The 18,427-nt window shown below is 39.3% G+C and overlaps 1 protein-coding gene across 4 annotated transcripts in view; it reads right to left on the reverse strand.

Annotated features, from left to right (window-relative positions):
• GIGYF2 (GRB10 interacting GYF protein 2) overlaps positions 1-18,427 on the reverse strand; it is a 126,355-nt gene that overhangs the window by 18,669 nt on the left and 89,259 nt on the right. For 3 of the 4 annotated variants that reach the window (XM_060015918.1, XM_060015917.1, XM_060015919.1), the window contains 5 exons: positions 17,953-18,053; positions 16,185-16,285; positions 14,135-14,296; positions 12,793-12,951; positions 9,452-9,688 (listed from right to left, as the gene is read on the reverse strand). In XM_060015918.1, the coding sequence (XP_059871901.1) occupies positions 9,452-9,688; positions 12,793-12,951; positions 14,135-14,296; positions 16,185-16,285; positions 17,953-18,053 (760 nt within the window). The remainder of the gene's footprint in view (positions 1-9,451; positions 9,689-12,792; positions 12,952-14,134; positions 14,297-16,184; positions 16,286-17,952; positions 18,054-18,427) is intronic. The other variant, XM_060015920.1, reaches the window with a different exon arrangement.

Raw genomic sequence — 18,427 nt, forward strand, 5'->3', positions numbered from 1 at the left:
GGGAGACAAAAGACCTGTATGCAGAAAACTGTAAGACACTGATGAAAGAAATTAAAGATGACACAAACAGATGGAGAGATACACCATGTTCTTGGATTGGAAGAATCAATATTGTGAAAATGACTAACTACCCAAAGCAATCTATAGATCCAGTGCAATCCCTATCAAACTACCAATGGCATTTTTTACAGAACTAGAACAAAAAAAATCTTAAAATTTGTATGGAGACACAGAAGACCCCAAATAGCCAAAGCAGTCTTGAGGGGAAAAAAATGATGCTGGAGGAATCAGACTCCCTGACTTCAGACTATACTACAAGGCTACAGTAATCAAGACAATATGGTACTGCCACAAAAACAGAAATATAGATCAATGGAACAGAATAGAAAGCCCAGAGATAAACCCACGCACCTGTGGTGAACTAACCTATGACAAAGGAAGCAAGGATATACAATGGAGAAAAGACAGTCTCTTCAATAAGTGGTGCTGGGAAAACTGGACAGCTACTTGTAAAAGAATGAAATTAGAACACTCCCTAACACCATACACAAAAATAAACTCAAAATGGATTAAGAGACCTAAATGTAAGACCGGACAGTATAAAACTCTTATTAGAGGAAAACACAGGAGGAACACTCTTTGACATAAATCACAGCAAGATCTTTTTTGATCCACCTCCGAGAGTAATGGAAATAAAAACAAAAATAAACAAATGGGACCTAATGAAACTTAAAAGCTTTTGCAAAGCAAAGGAAACAAGACAAAAAGACAACCCTCAGAATGGGAGAAAATATTTGCAAACGAATCAATGGACAAAGGATTAATGTCCAAAATATATAAACAGCTCATGCAGCTCAATATTAAAAAAACAAACAGCCCAATCCAAAAATGGGCAGAAGACCTAAATAAACATTTCTCCAAAGAAGACATACAGATGGCCAAGAAGCACATGAAAAGCTGCTCAACATCGCTAATTATTAGAGAAATGCAAATCAAAACTACAATGAGGTATCACCTCACACCAGTTAGAATGCGCATCATCAGAAAATCTACAAACAACAAATGCTGGAGAGGGTGTGGAGAAAAGGGAACCCTCTTGCACTGTTGATGGGAATGTAAATTGATACAGCCACTATGGAGAATGGTATGGAGGTTCCTTAAAAAATGAAAAATAGAATTACCATATGACCCAGCAATCCCACTACTGGGCATATACCCTGAGAAAACCATAATTCAAAAAGACACATGCACCCCAATGTTTACTGCAGCACTATTTACAATAGCCAGGTCATGGAAGCAACCTAAATGCCCATCGACAGACGAATGGATAAAGAAGATGGGGTACATATATACAATGGAATATTATTCAGCCATAAAAAGGAACGATACTGGGTCACTTGTAGAGATGTGGATGAATCTAGAGACTGTCATACAGAGTGAAGTAAGTCAGAAAGAGAAAAACAGATATTATATATTAACACATATATGTGGAACCTAGAATGGTACAGATGAACCGATCTGCAGGGTTGAAATTGAGACACAGATGTAGAGAACAAATGTATAGACACCAAGGGGGGGTACGCGGCAGGAGGGTGGGGTGGTGGTGTGATGAATTGGGAGATTGGGATTGACATATATACACTAATATGTATAAAATGGATAACTAGGGCTTCCCTGGTGGCGCAGTAGTTGAGAGTCCGCCTGCCGATGCAGGGGACACGGGTTCGTGCCCCGGTCCAGGAGGATCCCACATGACGCGGAGCGGTTGGGCCCGTGAGCCATGGCCGCTGAGCCCGCGCTCCGCAACGGGAGAGGCCACAACAGAGAGGCCCGCGTACCACATAAAAAAAAAAAAAGAACCAAAAGGAAATTCTGGAGTTCAAAAACGTAATAACTGAAATGAAAAATCACTGCAGGAGCTCAAAAGTATATCTGAACTGGCAAAAGAATTTAGTGAACTTGAAGAGAGAGCAACAGAGATTATGCAATCCAAAGAACAGAGAAAAAAAGAATAAAGAAAAATGGAGAGCCTTAGAGAAATGTGAGATACCACTGAGTGCACCAACATGTGCATAATGCAAGTATCAGAAGAAGAGGAAAGAGGAGCAGAAAAATTGTGACCTAAATCTCAAATTTATAGAAAAAACATTAATCTACATATCCAAGAAGCTGAACAAACTCCCAATAGGATAAACCCAAAGAGATCCACAAATAGACATTATCATGGTAAAAACGCTGAAAGCCAAAAGCAAGGAGAAAATCTTGAAAGCAGCAATAAGGAGGAAAAACAAATTATCACTTACTAGGGAATCCCAATAAAATCAACATCTGACTTCTCATCAGAAACAATGAAGGCCAGAAGGCAGTGGGATAAGATATTCAAAGTCTTCAAATGAACAAAAACTGTCAACCAAGATTTCTATATTCAGTAAAGCTACTTTTCAAAAATGAAGGAGAAATAAAGACATTCCCAGATAAAATTAGAAAATTTGTTGCCAGCAGACTCACCTTACAAGAAATACTAAAGGAAGTTCTTCAGGCTAAAAGCAAGTGACCCTAGAAAATAGTCTGAATCCGCATGAGAAAGCGAAGAGCACCAATAAAATTAATTATATAATTATAAAAAACAGTAGTACATGTACATTTCTTCCTCTTTTAACTGATTTTAAAAGCAACCGCATAAAACAATGTATATATATATTGTTGGACCTATAACATACAAAAATCTAATATGTCAAAAATGGCACAAAGGAGTTAAGTGAAAACAAAGCTGTAGTAAGCTAATGACTCCATATGGTAACTTGAATCCACAGGTACAATTTAAGAGAAGCAGAAATGATAAATAAGGTTATATAACGAAAGCTATACATACATACTTGCTTCCCTTCTCTCAGCGTCTTTAAGAGACAATATAAAGGAATAAATATAACATTTTATCATTGCATTTGTAACATTTACAAGATGTGATACAACAAAAATACTACAAAAAGGAGAAAAAAGGAACAGAGCTTTAAGAGAGTAGCATATCTGTGTCAAACTGGAAAATACAGTGATGAAAATCATTAAGGATATTAAAATGCTACATTAGAAAATAATTTACTTAACGCAAAAAGAAGCAGTAAAAGAAGAACAGAGAAACAGAAAGGATGTAAAAAACAGAAAGTTAAATGGCAGATATAAATCCAACTATATCAATAATATCATTAAATGTGAATAGGTTAAAGAATCCAATAAAAAGGCAGAGATTATCAGACTGGATAAGAAAATAAGATTGAACTATACTGTCTAAAAAAGACGTAATTTATATTCAAAGGTATAAACAGATCAAAAGTAAAAGAATAAACAAAGATTTATCAGGCAAACAGCAACCAGAAGAGAGCTGGAATCACTATACCATTATCAGACAAAACATACTTTAAAACAAAAAAAATGTTAATAGAGATAAAGAGGAACATTTTATGATAATAAAAGGGTCAATCCAGCAGGAACATATATAACAATTATAAACATATATGCACCTAACAAGAGAGCACCAAAATACATGAAGCAAGAAATGGCAGAAACAGAAGGAGATATACAATTCAACAGTAATACTTCGAGACTTCAATACTCCACGTTCAGTAAGAGGCAAAACAACTACAAGATCAATGAGGAACTAGAAGACTTGAACAACGCTATAAACTGACTAGACCTAGTAAACATCTATTGAACACTCCACTCAACAAGAGTAGACTATACGTTCTTCTCAAGTGAACATGGAACATTCTTCAGGATAGACCTAAAGAAGGTAAAACTTTATGCCAGAAATAAAACTTTATTCTAAGACATAAAACTAAACTTCAATAATTCATTTAAAAGAATAGAAATATACAAAGTATGTTCTCTGATCACAATGGAACAAAATTAGAAATGAGTAAGAAACAAATTTTGGAAACTCTCAAATAAGTGAAACTAAAACCCTCCTAAATAACCAATGGATCAAAGAAGAAATCAAAACTTATGGGTAGCAGCTAAAGCAATTTATAACTGCAAATGCCTAATTGAGAAAGAAGAAAGATATCAAATGAATAAAAAACTAACCTTCTACCCTGAGATACTAGAGAAAAAGAGCAAACTAAACTTACAGCAAGCAGAAGGCAAGAAATAATAAAGATGAAAGAAGAAATTAATGAACTAGATAAGAGAAAAATCAATGAAACCAAAAACCAGTTCTCTAAAAATATCAACAAAACCGACTTAACCTGATTGTCCATGAGGAAAAAACCCCAACAGACTCAAATTACTACAATCAGAAATAAAAGAAGCACATCACTACTGATGTTACAGGAACAAAAAGAAATACAAAGGAATACTATGAACAAGTGCTTGCCAATCAATTAGATAATCTAGATGAAAAAGACAGATTTCTATAAAGATATAAACTAACCAAAACTAACTCAAGAAGAAACAGATGATCCAAATAGACCTATTAGAAGTAAAGACATGGAATTAGTAATCAAAAAACTATCCACAAATAAAAGCCCAAGCACAAATGGTTTCATCACCACTGAACTCTACCAAGCATTTAAAGAATTAATACAAATTCTTCACAAACCCTTCCAAAAAATTGGAGGGAACATTTCCTGACTCATTCTTCAAGGCCAGCATTACCCTGACACCAAAACCAAAGAAATCACAAGGGGAAAACAAACACACACTACAGACAAATACCTCTTATGAACATGGACATAAAAATCCTCAACTCCTTCAGCCTAACGAAGGGCATCTACAAAAAACACACAGCTAACATTAAATTTAATGGTGAGAGACTGGATGTGTTCCCCCACATCAACCCAAGATCGGAAATAAGACAAGAACATTCACACTTGCCATTTCTATTAAACACTGTACTGGGGTTCTAGCCAGGGCAATCAGGCAAGAAAAAGAAATAAAAGACTGGGGGAAAAAGTAGTAAAACTACCTCTATTTGCAGATAACATGATCTTGTGTACAGAAAATCCTAATGAATCCACTAAGACACTATTAATTAACCAGTCCAGCAAGATTTCAGAATACAAGCTCAATATACAAAAATCAACTGTACATCTATACACTTGCAAAGAACAATCTGAAAATGAAATTTTGAAAATTCCATTTATAATACCATCAGAAAGGCAAAATACTTAAGAATAAATTTAACGAAAGAAGTAGAAAAGTTATACTCTAAAAACTATAAAATACTGAAAAGAAATTCAAGAAGATCTAAATAAATATAAAAACATCCCATGTTTATGGATTAGAAGACTTAATATTGTTAAGATGTCAAAACTCCCCAAACTGATCTTACAGAGTTAATGCAATCCCTATCAGAATCCCAGTTGGCTTCTTTGTGAAAACTGACAAACTCATTCTAAAATTCATATGGAATTGAAACACAGGAGAGCCAAAACAATATGGAAAAAAAAGAACAAATTTGGAGGACTCACACTGATTTCAAACTTAACTACAAAGCAATAGTAATGTCAAAGCAGTGTGTTACTAGCATAGCGATCACACAGATCACCTGACTAGAATTCAGAGTGCAGAAATGAACCCACATGCCTAATTTTTAAGACGAGCACCACAGCCATTCAGTGGACAAAGAACAGTTTTTTCAACAAATGGTGCTAGGACAACCAGATAAATCACATGCAAAAGAATGAAGTCAAACCCTTACCTCACATAATTTACAAAAATTAACTCAAAATGGATCAAAGAGCTAAAACTACAAAGTCTTAGAAGAAAACATGGGATTCTGTAAACTTTATGACCTCAGATTTAGCAATTCTTAGATATGACAACAAAAGCACAAGCAACAACAACAAAAGTAAGTAATTTGGACTTCATCAAAATTTAAAACTTTTGGGCTTCCCTGGTGGCGCAGTGGTTGAGAGTCCGCCTGCTGATGCAGGGGACACGGGTTCGTGCCCAGGTCCAGGAAGATCCCACATGCCGCGGAGCGGCTGGGCCCGTGAGCCATGGCCACTGAGCCTGCGCGTCCGGAGCCTGTGCTCCGCAACGGGAGAGGCTACAACAGTGAGAGGCCCGCGTACGGAAAAAAAAAAAAAAAATTTAAAACTTTTGTGCATCAAAGGACACTATAGATATGGAGGTGAAAAAAAACAAATAATAGAAAGTATTTTTAAATCATTTGATACAGAACTTAAATATTGAACATATAAAGAACCCTTAAAAAACTCAGTAAGAAAAAGACAACCCAGTTTAAAAATAGGCAAAGGAGGGCTTCCCTGGTGGCGCAGTGGTTAAGAATCCGCCTGCCAATGCAGCAGGGGACAAGGGTTCAAGCCCTGGTCCGGGAAGTTCCCACATGCCGCGGAGCAACTAAGCCCGTGCGCTGCAACTACTGAGCCTGCGCTCTAGAGCGCGTGAGCCACAACTACGGAAGCCCGTGTGCCTAGAGACCGTGTTCCTCACAAGAGAAGCCAATGCAATGAGAAGCCCACTCACTGCAACGAAGAGTAGCCCCCGCTCACCCCAACTACAGAAAGCATGCACGCAGCAAGGAAGACCCAACGCAGCCAAAAATAAATAAATAAAATTAATTAATTAATTTAAAAAAATAGGCAAAGGATTTAAATAGACATTTCTTCAAAGAAGATATACAAATGGTCGATAAATACATAAAAACATGCTCAACATCACAAGTCACCAGGGAAATGCAAACCAAAATCACAAGTTCTCACTTGACACCTACTAGGATGGCTATAATCAAAAAGTCAGATAATATGGGTTGATGAGGATGTGGAGAAACTTGAACCCTCATACACTCAACGTAAAATGGTGCAGCCACTTTGGAAAACAGTCTGGCAGTTCCTCAAACCAGTAAACACACTGTTATTATATGACCCAGGAATTACACTTCTAAATATATATATATATGTGTGTGTGTGTGTGTGTGTGTGTGTGTGTATATATATCCACATAAAACTTGTACATGACTATTTAAGGCAGCAGTAGTCATAAAAGCCAAAAGGTAGAAACAGCTCAAATGTCCATCAACTGATGAATGAATACACAGAATCTGGCATATCCACATAATGGAATATTATTCAACTATAAAAAAGGGGGAAAAGTACTGATATATGTTACAAGAACCTTAAAACATTATGCTAAATGAAAGAAGCCAGTCACAAAAGACCACATATTATATGATTCCATTGATCTGAAGTGTCTAGAAATAGGCAAGACAGAATAAAGACAGAAAGTAGATTAGGGGTTACTTAGCCCTAAGTTAGGGGAAAATAGGGGCTGGGGTGTGACAGTTAGAGGGTTTGGGGGGTGGTAATGAAAATGTTCTAAAATCTATTGTGTTGATGGTTGCACCTATCTATAAATATGCTAAAAACCACTGAATTGTATACTTTAACTGATTGAATTGCATGGTATGTGAATTATATCTAAATAAAGCCGTTTTAAAAAGCTTTTTTCTCACGAGAGCCTTCAGCAATTCCTCATAACCATCTTGAGCTCTTTATCTTCAATCAGAATGCTTATCCATAAAGTAGCTCTACAGTCTTCATGGGAGAATAGGAGGGCAAAACCAGACAAACAAAAGACACAGAAAAGTTAGAGATCTGGAAGTTACCCCTGCCTTTGTCTTCTCTCTCACCCTCATATTCTGATCAGTCACCACATCCTGGGATGTAGGGCCTCTTAAGAAAGTCTTTTGACAGCCTTTTCGAGGCCCTGGAGCCATACACTCATGGGTTCTAATACAGGGCAGTGCTATCAACTCTCAGCTGGACCCAAGGCAAGCGACTTAGCTTCTTAACATTTCTCCTCTTTGGTAAAACACAGGTATTAATACCTAAGCTTTATAAGGGTGGTTGTGAAAAAAAAATGGAAAACTGTCAGTACGTGCCTGACACAAAGCAAGCACTCAGTTATTAGCAGCTTCTCCAACTCCTCCTTTCCAATCTTGCCACCCCTAGGCTTAGATCAAACTTTTCTATTCCTTGCCTAGACAACTCCATCACCCCCTCTCAACTGGTCTACTGACCTCCAGTTTTGTTCAAGTCCATCTCCTATTTAGCTCTCAAAGTGACTTATTCCCTCCTGTAAATCTAGCAGTGTTATTTCCTAGCTGAAAATTCTTTTTACCACTCTAGGTCCTAATTTCTTAATAGAGTATATACAGCCCATGGTGATATGAACCCTGCCCACACTTATCTCATACCTCACTCTCCAGCAACTTCAGTCTGCTCTCACAAACACCCTCTATTCCCCAAACTGTCTGACTTTTTTTTTTTTCTTTAAATTTAATTTTTCCCTCCCTTAATGACTCAGGTTTAGAAGTTATCTTCTTTCAGGAAGCCTTCCCTAACTTCTCAGGTGGACAGTGGTTCTCACATATTAGTGAGCAGCAGAATCCCTGGAGGGCTTATTCAAACAAGATTGCTGGGTCCCAGTCCTAAGAGGTTCTGATTCAGTAGGTCTGGGGTAGGGCCCAAGAATGCGCATTCCTAACAAATTCCCAGGTGATCACACCCTGAGAATTACTGCTTCATGCCCCCTCTCTTACTACACCCACCCCCCTGTATTCTAATTTTCTGTTTATGTCTTTATCCCATGAGCTCCCTGAAGACAGGGGACAGACACTAAGCCTTATGGCTAGCCATACACCCCATGAGAAGTTATGCAGACTCTACCATAAACCTGCTTCTCCCTCTCCAATTACTCAGAGTTCATCAACAGTCCCACTACTTTCCCAGTCATTGGAGGCTTACCATCTAAGAGCCATTCCAACTTCTGCCCTTGTCCCTCAGATCCAGAGAACCACTAAGTCTTGCTGATTGCTATTATGCCAATTCTCATCCTCTGGCCCTACTCATTCTTACCACCACCATCACACTCTCTTTACTGGTCTCCCAGTCTCACTTTCTACTTATTTCAAATAATGCTTTGAATCCTCCTAAAACAACATTTTGCACACATCACCTCAATCCAACTTTCAATAAACCCCCACAGTCAGCTATGTTTCAAGCCCTGTATGATGGTTCCCGCTTACACATCCAAATGTTTATGTTTCTTGCCCTCATAAGTCTATGAGCTCTCTGAGGACAGTTGCCTTGTCTCATTTATCTTTGTCTTAGCAGTGCTGAAATGATACAGAGTAGGCACTCCAATGTTTAAATTTATGAACCATACAGACTTACTTGGTTGTGCCTGCATCACTGCTCGTGTCCTACCCTCTTTTATTTATTCTTCCCTTGTTTAAAATGCCTAACACAAAGTACAATGCATCGTATTGTTTCCTTGATCAAAAAACGAAGGTAGCAAGCAATATTTAACATAAAAAATGTACACTGTTTCACTGCTACTGCACTGCCAGCACCTACTTAACTAAAAAAAAACGCTAACAAGTAGCTCCTACGGATGGTCTGGCGTGGTCTAGCTGGTGTCTAGGCTTCACCTTCATCTGCGCCAGCTGTTGCTGCTGCTGTTGCTGCTGCAACCTCCGGAGAGCCTCTTGCTGCTGCTGCCTCTGGCGCATTAACTCCTTCTGCCGCTGGAGCTCCAGCTCTTTCCTCTTCCGTTCCTCCTCCTCGTGCCGGAGTCTGGCTGCCTCCTCTTCCATTCGCAGCCGGTTCTCCTCTAATCGACGCTGGGCTTCTTCTTCTTCCCGGGCCCATTTCGCAGCCTCCTCTTCCTTCCCAGAAGGAAAAGTAAATGATAATAAAATTTAACTGTGTTTTAAAAAAAAAATCTGAATCACTTTTCAAGGCTTCAGTCAGAGGCATGCTTACAGGATAATTATCATGTTTAATTTATTTGCTGATTTCTACATAAAAGGAATGTCACTTTGAACATCTGTGTAAGTACTGATCTCTTAGAGATCACCACAAACTGCAGGCAAGTCTCTTGGAAACTGTTCCAACATTGAGGCAGAGATAGCTTTTCAGGGTGCTGAGTGCAAAGAGCTGTCAGGACCTGCAAGAATACAGATTACCAGGCAAGCCTCAGCCAGTTCCGGACCCAAAGCAACTTTACAAAACCACTTAATTCCATGCCAGGTTCTCACCCGTTATGGCTCACAGGCCCCTTGGAAGGTCTCTCTTTGACCCATCCTCTACCCCTCTACTACTTTCTGCAGTACCCTGGCTCATTTTCCTTCTGCTTCCCTCCCTCAAAACCATTCCATGTGCCCCGTGGAATTTTCTTGGCCTTCCTCCGTGCAGTCTGATTACTGCACCTGCAATGCTCTAGAGCTCAGCGGTCCCCAACCTTTTTGGCACCAGGGACCGTTTTCGTGGAAGATAATTTTTCCAAGGACTGGGGGTGGGGGTGAGGTGGCTTCGGGATGATTCAAGCTCATTGCATTTATTGTGCACTTTATTTCTGTTATTATTATATCCACTCCACCTCAGAGCATCAGGCATTAGATCCCGGGGGTTGGGGACCCCTGCCTAGCTTATCCAGACAGCACATTCCCCTCCATTCTCCAGAACTCAGGGCAGACACCAGCCACTCTACGAGTACTTCCCTAGCCTTCAGGAGGTAGACTTCCCCTCTGCCTTTTGATTATGCCCAAGTATACCTTGTCCTCCTCTCTCTGTCTGCTCTTAGCCCATCTGTGGCAGCAACTGTTACTACCTATCCAGCAAAAATTCCTTCCAGGTTGCTTCTTTGCAGACAGACCCTCCTGTCACATCAGAGGTTTAAAATGCCAGATTTTGCTTTTTAAGCTTCCAGTGTAAACAGGGACAGCCATGTGATGTGATTTAGGCCAAAGGGATGCTTCCAGAAAAGATATTCTTCCCAGACAAAAGGAAAGAAGCATGAGAGAAGAGTCACTCCCTTTTTGGGTACAGGGTATGGTATCATATCCAAAACTCCTAACCATTAGGCAAAAAATATGAACTCAAAAGTCAATACACCGGGATTTCCCTGGTGGTCCAGTGGTTAAGAATCCACCTTCCAATGCAGGGGACATGGTTTTGATCCCTGGTCGGGGACCTAAGATCCCACGTGCCACCGGCAACTAAGCCTGCGAGCTGCAACTACTGAGCCAACGCACCACAACTAGAGAGAAGCCCGCGTCCAGAACAAAGAGCCCACACACTGCAATGAAGATCCCATGTGCCACAACTAAGACCCATTGCAGCCAAAAAAAAAGGTCAACATACCAAGAAATGGTAGAGCAGAGTGTGCACCATCAGGTGGAAAAGTCAACACACCAGGAGATGACAGAGGAGAAGCATGCCAAGGACCTGGATCCTTAATGATATCACTGAGTCACTGAAATTCATGTTTAACTGCCTTATTTCCAAAGAACACCTTGATGTGTGAGGCAGTACCGTTATCTAATGTTTAAGCCATTTTTAGGTGAATATTTTGATTTTTCAGCTGAAAGCATCCAAAATGTGGCATTTATTTCTTGTAAAATCATTACCTACATAGTCTGTGAGCTTCTTGAGTACAGAAACAATTTCTTTAAAAGTTTTGGACTCTATCAGCAAACAATCATAACAACTGGCATATAGTATATTAACAAAATCTATTAACTGTTAAATGAATAAACCAAAGAATCTAACCTGGAACTTATCTATCTACCTCTAAAGAATTTAGATTTCTCAAAGAGTTTCAATCAAGAACTTAAGCAAAAGCAGGTAATCTCCAGCTTCGTGTCAATCCAACCAACAAACAAAAACCTACACCCCTAAGTGTGGACTGCTGTACATGGTGACTTCCTTCCAAAGAGTACAGTAAGGGGGAAAAAGAGTAACTTTACAGTGGAGATACCTGACAAGCACTACTGCAGCCAGGTGATCAATGTCAACATCAATAACCATAAGTCATGTTAGTAATATGTACCCTTGGTATGTGATGAAAATGGTACTTAACTTCTGTGATCTTCTTCTGAAACACCCATAACTCCAGTCTGATTGTGAGAAAATCTTCAGACAAACTCCGATAGAGTGTTACCCTACAATCCACTGACCAGTATTCCTTAAAACTGCCAAAGTCATCAAAAACAAGGGAAGTCTGAGAAACTGTCACAGCCAAGAACAAGCTAAGGAGACATGACAACTAAATGAAATATTCTGGATAAGATCCTGGAACAGAAAAGGGACACTGGGGGAAAGCTGAAGAAACGTTAATAAACTATGGTCTTCAGTTAATAATAATCCATCAATATTGATTTATTAATGTGTCAATATTGGTTTATTATAACAAATGTACCACACTAATGTAAAATAATAATAGGGGAAACTGCACTATCATCCCAATTTTTCTGAAAATCTCCAACTGATCTAAAAAGAAAATCTACTAATAAAAAAAATCTACCTCCGTTCTTAAACATTAAAATGAAAGGCTTTAGGGATTCTGGCAGCCCGTAACAGCAGAATGGCATGGTTACAGCAGAATCAGATAATGGTCATCGCTGCCATCAACTTATGGATTTACTAAGCAGCAAGGAACTGTGCACTCTAAAAGTGTGAACTGGGGAGTACCCTAAGGCAAAAAGTTGTCAACCTCCAGATCTCACGTTTGGTTTTTTAAGAGCAGGCCTTCAATTTTTCTCTGGTGCCCTCGTTTTTTGTTTGTTTTGATTCCTTGACATTTCGTTCAGCTTTTATAATTACATGTGGGATGGTTATCACAAAAGTACTAAGAGTCAGTTAGATCTCTTTTGGTAATTTGCAGCAACCTGAAAAAGTTTTAGACAGGCTCTCCTAATATCCTAATACTTTCTTAATCACTAATTCCTAGCTTCAAAGAAGCAATGAGAAGAGCAAACCATCTGATCACCTGCTTGCGTAACAATTCTTCCTGCTTCCGCCTTTCTTCCTCTTCTCTTCTCCTTTCCTCCAGTCTTCTAAGAGCTTCTTCTTGCTGCTGTCTTTCTTCCTCTTCTCGTTGTCGCCGTAATGCAATTTCCTGCTCCCTCTGGCGTCGCAGAGCCTCCTCCTAAATTAAAAAAAAAAGCAAGTGTGTGTGCGCACGTGTGCGTGCATCTCAATTAATATATTACATCATAATCTGGAAAGAAACAGGCTATGTGCGGCTAAGATCCTGTTAACAGTATATATAAAAAGTATCTAACCAGGATCTAGGGCAAAAAGTATATATGTGAGCTGGGGAGTAGGTATATTAAGAGTTAAAATAATTTGTATTTAAAATATTAATAGTTGAATAGCACTACGTGCAAAGTCCATCCTGGTTTCTACATTACCTACATCACTTCCTGATTAACACTAAAAAGGACGCAGGCTTCGGTTTCTCTGTTGCTACCATTAGTCCCTATTTTTTTAATCAAATGAGAACCTAAGGCATAGAGAAGTCAAACCAACATAGCCACCAAAAATGCCTGGTGAGGTAGAGAAGTTTTCCAGTCAAAAGTATTGAATAAAGCCACGTGTCTCAGAACACGTTGCTAGAACTAAAGTCTCACGGATATTAAATATACAGAAAAGGGTCTCACTGTCAAAATAACTTAGGAAGAAATAATTAGCAACACAGAATTAGACAGATCTCTTTACTGCAATACTTCTTAAAGTCCTTACATTGCTAACGTAGAGTGTGACTCTACGAAATACTACTAGGTCTAAGCTAATCTCAGCATGACATGGATGCCTTTTTTCAGAGTTCCTCTTAGGGCAAAAAACAAGAAGGAAATGTGAAGCAAAGGCTAGACACTGGGGCTGTTTCAGAGTGGATTCTTTCAAATGGGATCTTTAAAAATCCCAGTAGAAAAAGGTCCAAGCACATAATAAAGAATTCCCAAAAAAGAAATACAAGTGGCCACAAAACATGAAAAACATTCAGTGTCACTGGTTATAAATACTTCAGGACTTAATTACTTCTGAAATCTAACTGGTTTATAAAACCCCAGGAAATATGTAAAAGCAATCAACTCCAATGAGTTACTAGGACTGAAGAATATCCCTCCAGTGGGTGTTAGTGGGTGACAGACATTTTTCCTAAAGGGAAGTGAGTCTCCTAAAGTTCTAATCCCAATCCTGCTAACTCCCTGATGCCTTAGGGGAGCCTTCTCCAGGAGAACTATGACCTGTGAAATGACGGGAGTGAGCAAGATGTCCCGCAGGCCCTCCTTCAGTGCTAATCGTACAAGCAGAGTTCTCAGACATACCTGTTTCCTTCGGGCAAGCTCTTCTTCCTCGCGCCTTTTCCTTTCTTCCTCCTGCTGTCTCCGAAGAATTTCCTCCTGTTGTCTCCGGAGTTCTTCTTGCCTCTTTCGATCCTCCTCTTCCCGTTTTGCCCTCATTTCTGCCTCTCTTCTCTCCTGCTCTAGCTGTGGTTACACAAGGGTGCTCTTAGAAACTTGAGGCCAAGCACAGAACACTCCAACATCACTGACCAGTACTGTTAGGAGCTGGTCAGTGCAGACACTGGAAGGTGGAGACACCACCATTCACTCAGTTAACGTGTAGTGCAAGTGGCTGATGAAAGCAACTCTGTGAGAGCTCTAAGCTCTGCTATGTCATAGTAACCAGAAAGTTTTATGCTCTTCTAAGCTGGATGCACTCACCCCTACTTTTTACCTGTCTCTTCGCTCCATACTACTACTGCACATCTCCTATATGTGGGAGAGTGGCCTGTGTTGAGAGTAACATCAGAATTCTCTTGGGATGGCGTTTCTTTGCTCATCCCTACAAAGGATTTTCTGATTGAAGATCTAACAATGTGTCTAACAAGGTTTCAACTGCAACGTTGTTGAAAAATTACAGAAGTTCTTTAAAATCTGAAGATCAACCACTTAACAAACTCTATCATGTATAATTCCCCAATACTAGTCAAATCCAGCCCCTAATCTCCAGTCCTATTGCCACACATATAATTCAGGCCTTTACTTTCTCATCCACATTCCTAACAGTCTCTTACCTGGTTTCCCAGCATCCTATTTTGCCCAGAGTCCCCAGTTCAACATCCAACCTCCACCAAAAAAAATCACTCCCAGGCTTACATTTAATACCATCCTTCACCTTGAAAATAAATCCTAAGTCTTTAACGTGACACGGGTAAGGATCCTCCTGATTGGCCTGCCTCATCTTCTTTAATCTCTCTCATCATTTATTCCTCAGACACACCAGCTCTAGACTGGACCAAATTATTTAACTGTTTGCTGTGCCAGGATGTTCTCATACACTTCTAGCCTTTACAGGTCTTGTTTCCTCCAACTGCAGTTTAATTTTCACCTCCTTCTACTCTGTCAACCCAAAACCCTTCAACTGAGCTAAATCCTACTACCCTTCAAGTGAAACGGGCTCAGGTATTACCATCCATCCAAAGTGTCACCCGATTCCTGATCCCCACCTCTCCTGCTAGGTAGCTGGCCCATGTGCTTCCTTGTGTTGCTTGCCTGTGTCATCATCTTCCCAACGCCCCCAACACACACACACACCAGACAAGAATGCACACTTTCATCATCTATGTGTTCCCAGCACAAAGCGCTATGGAACAAGAACAAACTCAAGAATTGTTTGAATTATGGTCTGTCACTCATATGGAGACAAATCCTGACTCTGAACTCATTTCATATTCTGGGCACTCTAAGGATACTGTCACTACCTCGGGATAAGAATGCACTAAACATAAAATAGGAATAAGATTTTCTCGGAGGCATGAGAACCCAGAAATCATTTCAATAACACTAAGGGTTCACAGACAACCTCTTCTGACAAGTACTAAAACCAAAATTCAAGATTCCTAGCTCCTCCAGAAGATGTGAATAGAACACAGAATGTAATATTAATGTTGAGCTTTTCAGCTGCATGTCTTAGGCACTAAGAGGCGTAAACAAACACCACCATAAAGATTCAATGTGGGAACTCAAGCCTCAGACCAAGGGTCTTATAATAAGCTATGTAGTGGATATTTTCTTATGATCTTACAAGAATTTATACCATGAATAACGTAACATACCACCATGATCATTAATGTGTCGACAAACCAATTTTAATTGATTTAATTTAAACTTGTTACTTTAAATTGTTGTGAGGTCTTTTTGGGGAGAAGGCGGCACAATAATGACAGAGTATGAGTGTGCTTAAACCAGCTACGTAGCCGTGAACTAAAAGGAAACATGTATAAGTAGCTAGAGAAATAGAGACATCAATAAACAAACGTCTACGAGCTGCGGTTGGAAAGCATGCACTGCTATGGAAGAATGAGTTTCAGACCTTTGCAGCCTTGGCCTTCTCCATCTGCTGAAGCTGTTCAAGGGCAGGTCCCGGAGTGGTGGTGTCCAGGGGAAGATCCCATACGCTACCACCTTCCCAAACTGTAAGACAGGAGGGGAAAAGAGTGAGGCATGTCAGAGCTTACATACATGGCTAAATATCCAGAAGCATAATGAAAAAAGCTGTTTCCTTGTCCCTGAATGAGCTCCATCACCTATATCTGTTCTGCTTCTAAGTAGACTGAACTACCAGTGGGCTCTAGTTTATATCAATACCCTTCAACACATCTAGAAGAAAGTACCAGGCATTTACTGGGAACTAATTTCATCCTCAAAAAAACCCATATCTGTTCATATCCCCATTTTTACAGATGAACAAGCTAATAAGGGTCAGAGGTAGTTTTGTAACATTCCCAAGGACACATGGCAAGCATATGGCCATGCCAGGATTTAAATCCCAGTGTATATAGATCCCAAAGCCAACGGTGTTTCCAGTAGCCACACAACGTCTTACTGCATACGAAGTGGAGAGAAGGGTTAAGAGAGGTATGGCTGTAGAACTAGAGAGAACTCAGTGGTTGCACAATATTGTGAATGTATTAAATGCCACTAAATTGTTCATCTTAAAATGGTTAATTTTATGTTACATGAATTGCATTTCAATGAGAGAGAGAGAGAGAGAGAGAGAGAGAGAAGTACAGCTGGAGCTGGGAGTACTCTGGAAAGGCTAGGCAGGTCTCACAAATGACACTGGGTCCTGCTGACCTGAAAGGCAGCACAGGGTCTGATATCAAAGTAAATGAACAGATAAAGGCTTCTGAGCCTGTTTTCCTATTGCCTGTAAGGTTTGCTGACACCACTTTTCAGCATTCTCTATTTCCTACATTCCTATTATAGTCTATTTATGGACTATAAATTATTGTCTGCATAAAACCAATGGACTGTTTGTAAAGGACCTTAATTGATCATACCTGAAGAGAGAAAACGTTTAATAAGGTATTTATAGCTTTTTAAAAAGTGAAGACTATTTTAACATCCTAACAACTATAAATGACTCCCAAGAAAAAATAAGGTACATACAGCATGGGAAGTTGAGTTGATAAGAGATAATAATCAGTCCTTCTCCTGCCATAATCCCCAGGGTCAATGTTAGCAAGAGAACTATGATATGAATGGCTCAATGGTTCAAAGAAAACCCCATCAGAGCCCATGGTCCTTACCTCTTGTAAGGACTATCTATGGTTCAAACTACCCACACCTCTGCATGGATCAGACCTTAAGAAACAGAAGCGTTGCACCAATATCAAAATGTTTCAAAAATCCCAGCCCTAAATTTTCCAATTTGATGCAAAAAGATGAGCGAATGAGGTAAGGGTAGACTTTTCTATTCCCAAAATTCCTGGGTACCTGCAGTGTTAAAACTACTCATCAGCCCTCGACTCAAAAGAATAGATCATCGTTACTTATGTTTTTAACTTACTCTTTTTCTCACTCTGGTGAAGAGAATAAAAACAATTCAAAAGACTTTTCTACAGTGGTTAGAACAACATAAAAAAAGAGAGGCTGACTCAAGTTCAAGAAATCTACCTACTAAGTAATTTCTAGCAACTCCTTAACAGCTATTTTCAAAACAAAACAAAAAACTCACTTTTTATTAATATCCAATACAAAACACGTCGAAAAACTGATATGCTTTAAAAAAAACGGAATTATAAGTTATACGAGTCTAAATCCTTGAAGCTATACTAAAGGCCAATCTAAGGTTTTACCTGTAGGCTGTGAGGCTGTTGGCTGGAGTTCCCAGATAGAACCAGTATCTGGCACTGACACAGACCTAGTTACTGAGGGAATGACGTTCTGATCAGATATTCTGCAAAAGGGAAATTAGAAAATTAACTTGTTCTTGTCATCCACGAAAATAAAGAGGTATTTCCAGATTATTTGTAGGTTTCTGAGGTTATTTGGCCAGAAAACTTCATTGTTTTAACTAAAACATAACACTACCAAAACATTTAGGAAAGGAAAAAGGATAGAGGCAAGGTAATCACACCTCTGGACCCTCGAGGTATTAGCTAATTTTGATTTCCAAATAATGGATATGCGTACTGTCTTTAAAAAATCCAGAATATCTCAACGAGAGTCACAGAGGCATCATGTTATCATGAAAAAACTCACAGACCTTAAGTCAAAAGGTCTGCATTTTAATTCTGTCTCTGAAGTGTTCTGTGTATTATGTCCAACCAA

This window comes from Delphinus delphis, chromosome 7, assembly GCF_949987515.2.
Source record: "Delphinus delphis chromosome 7, mDelDel1.2, whole genome shotgun sequence".
Taxonomy (NCBI): Eukaryota; Metazoa; Chordata; class Mammalia; order Artiodactyla; family Delphinidae; genus Delphinus; species Delphinus delphis.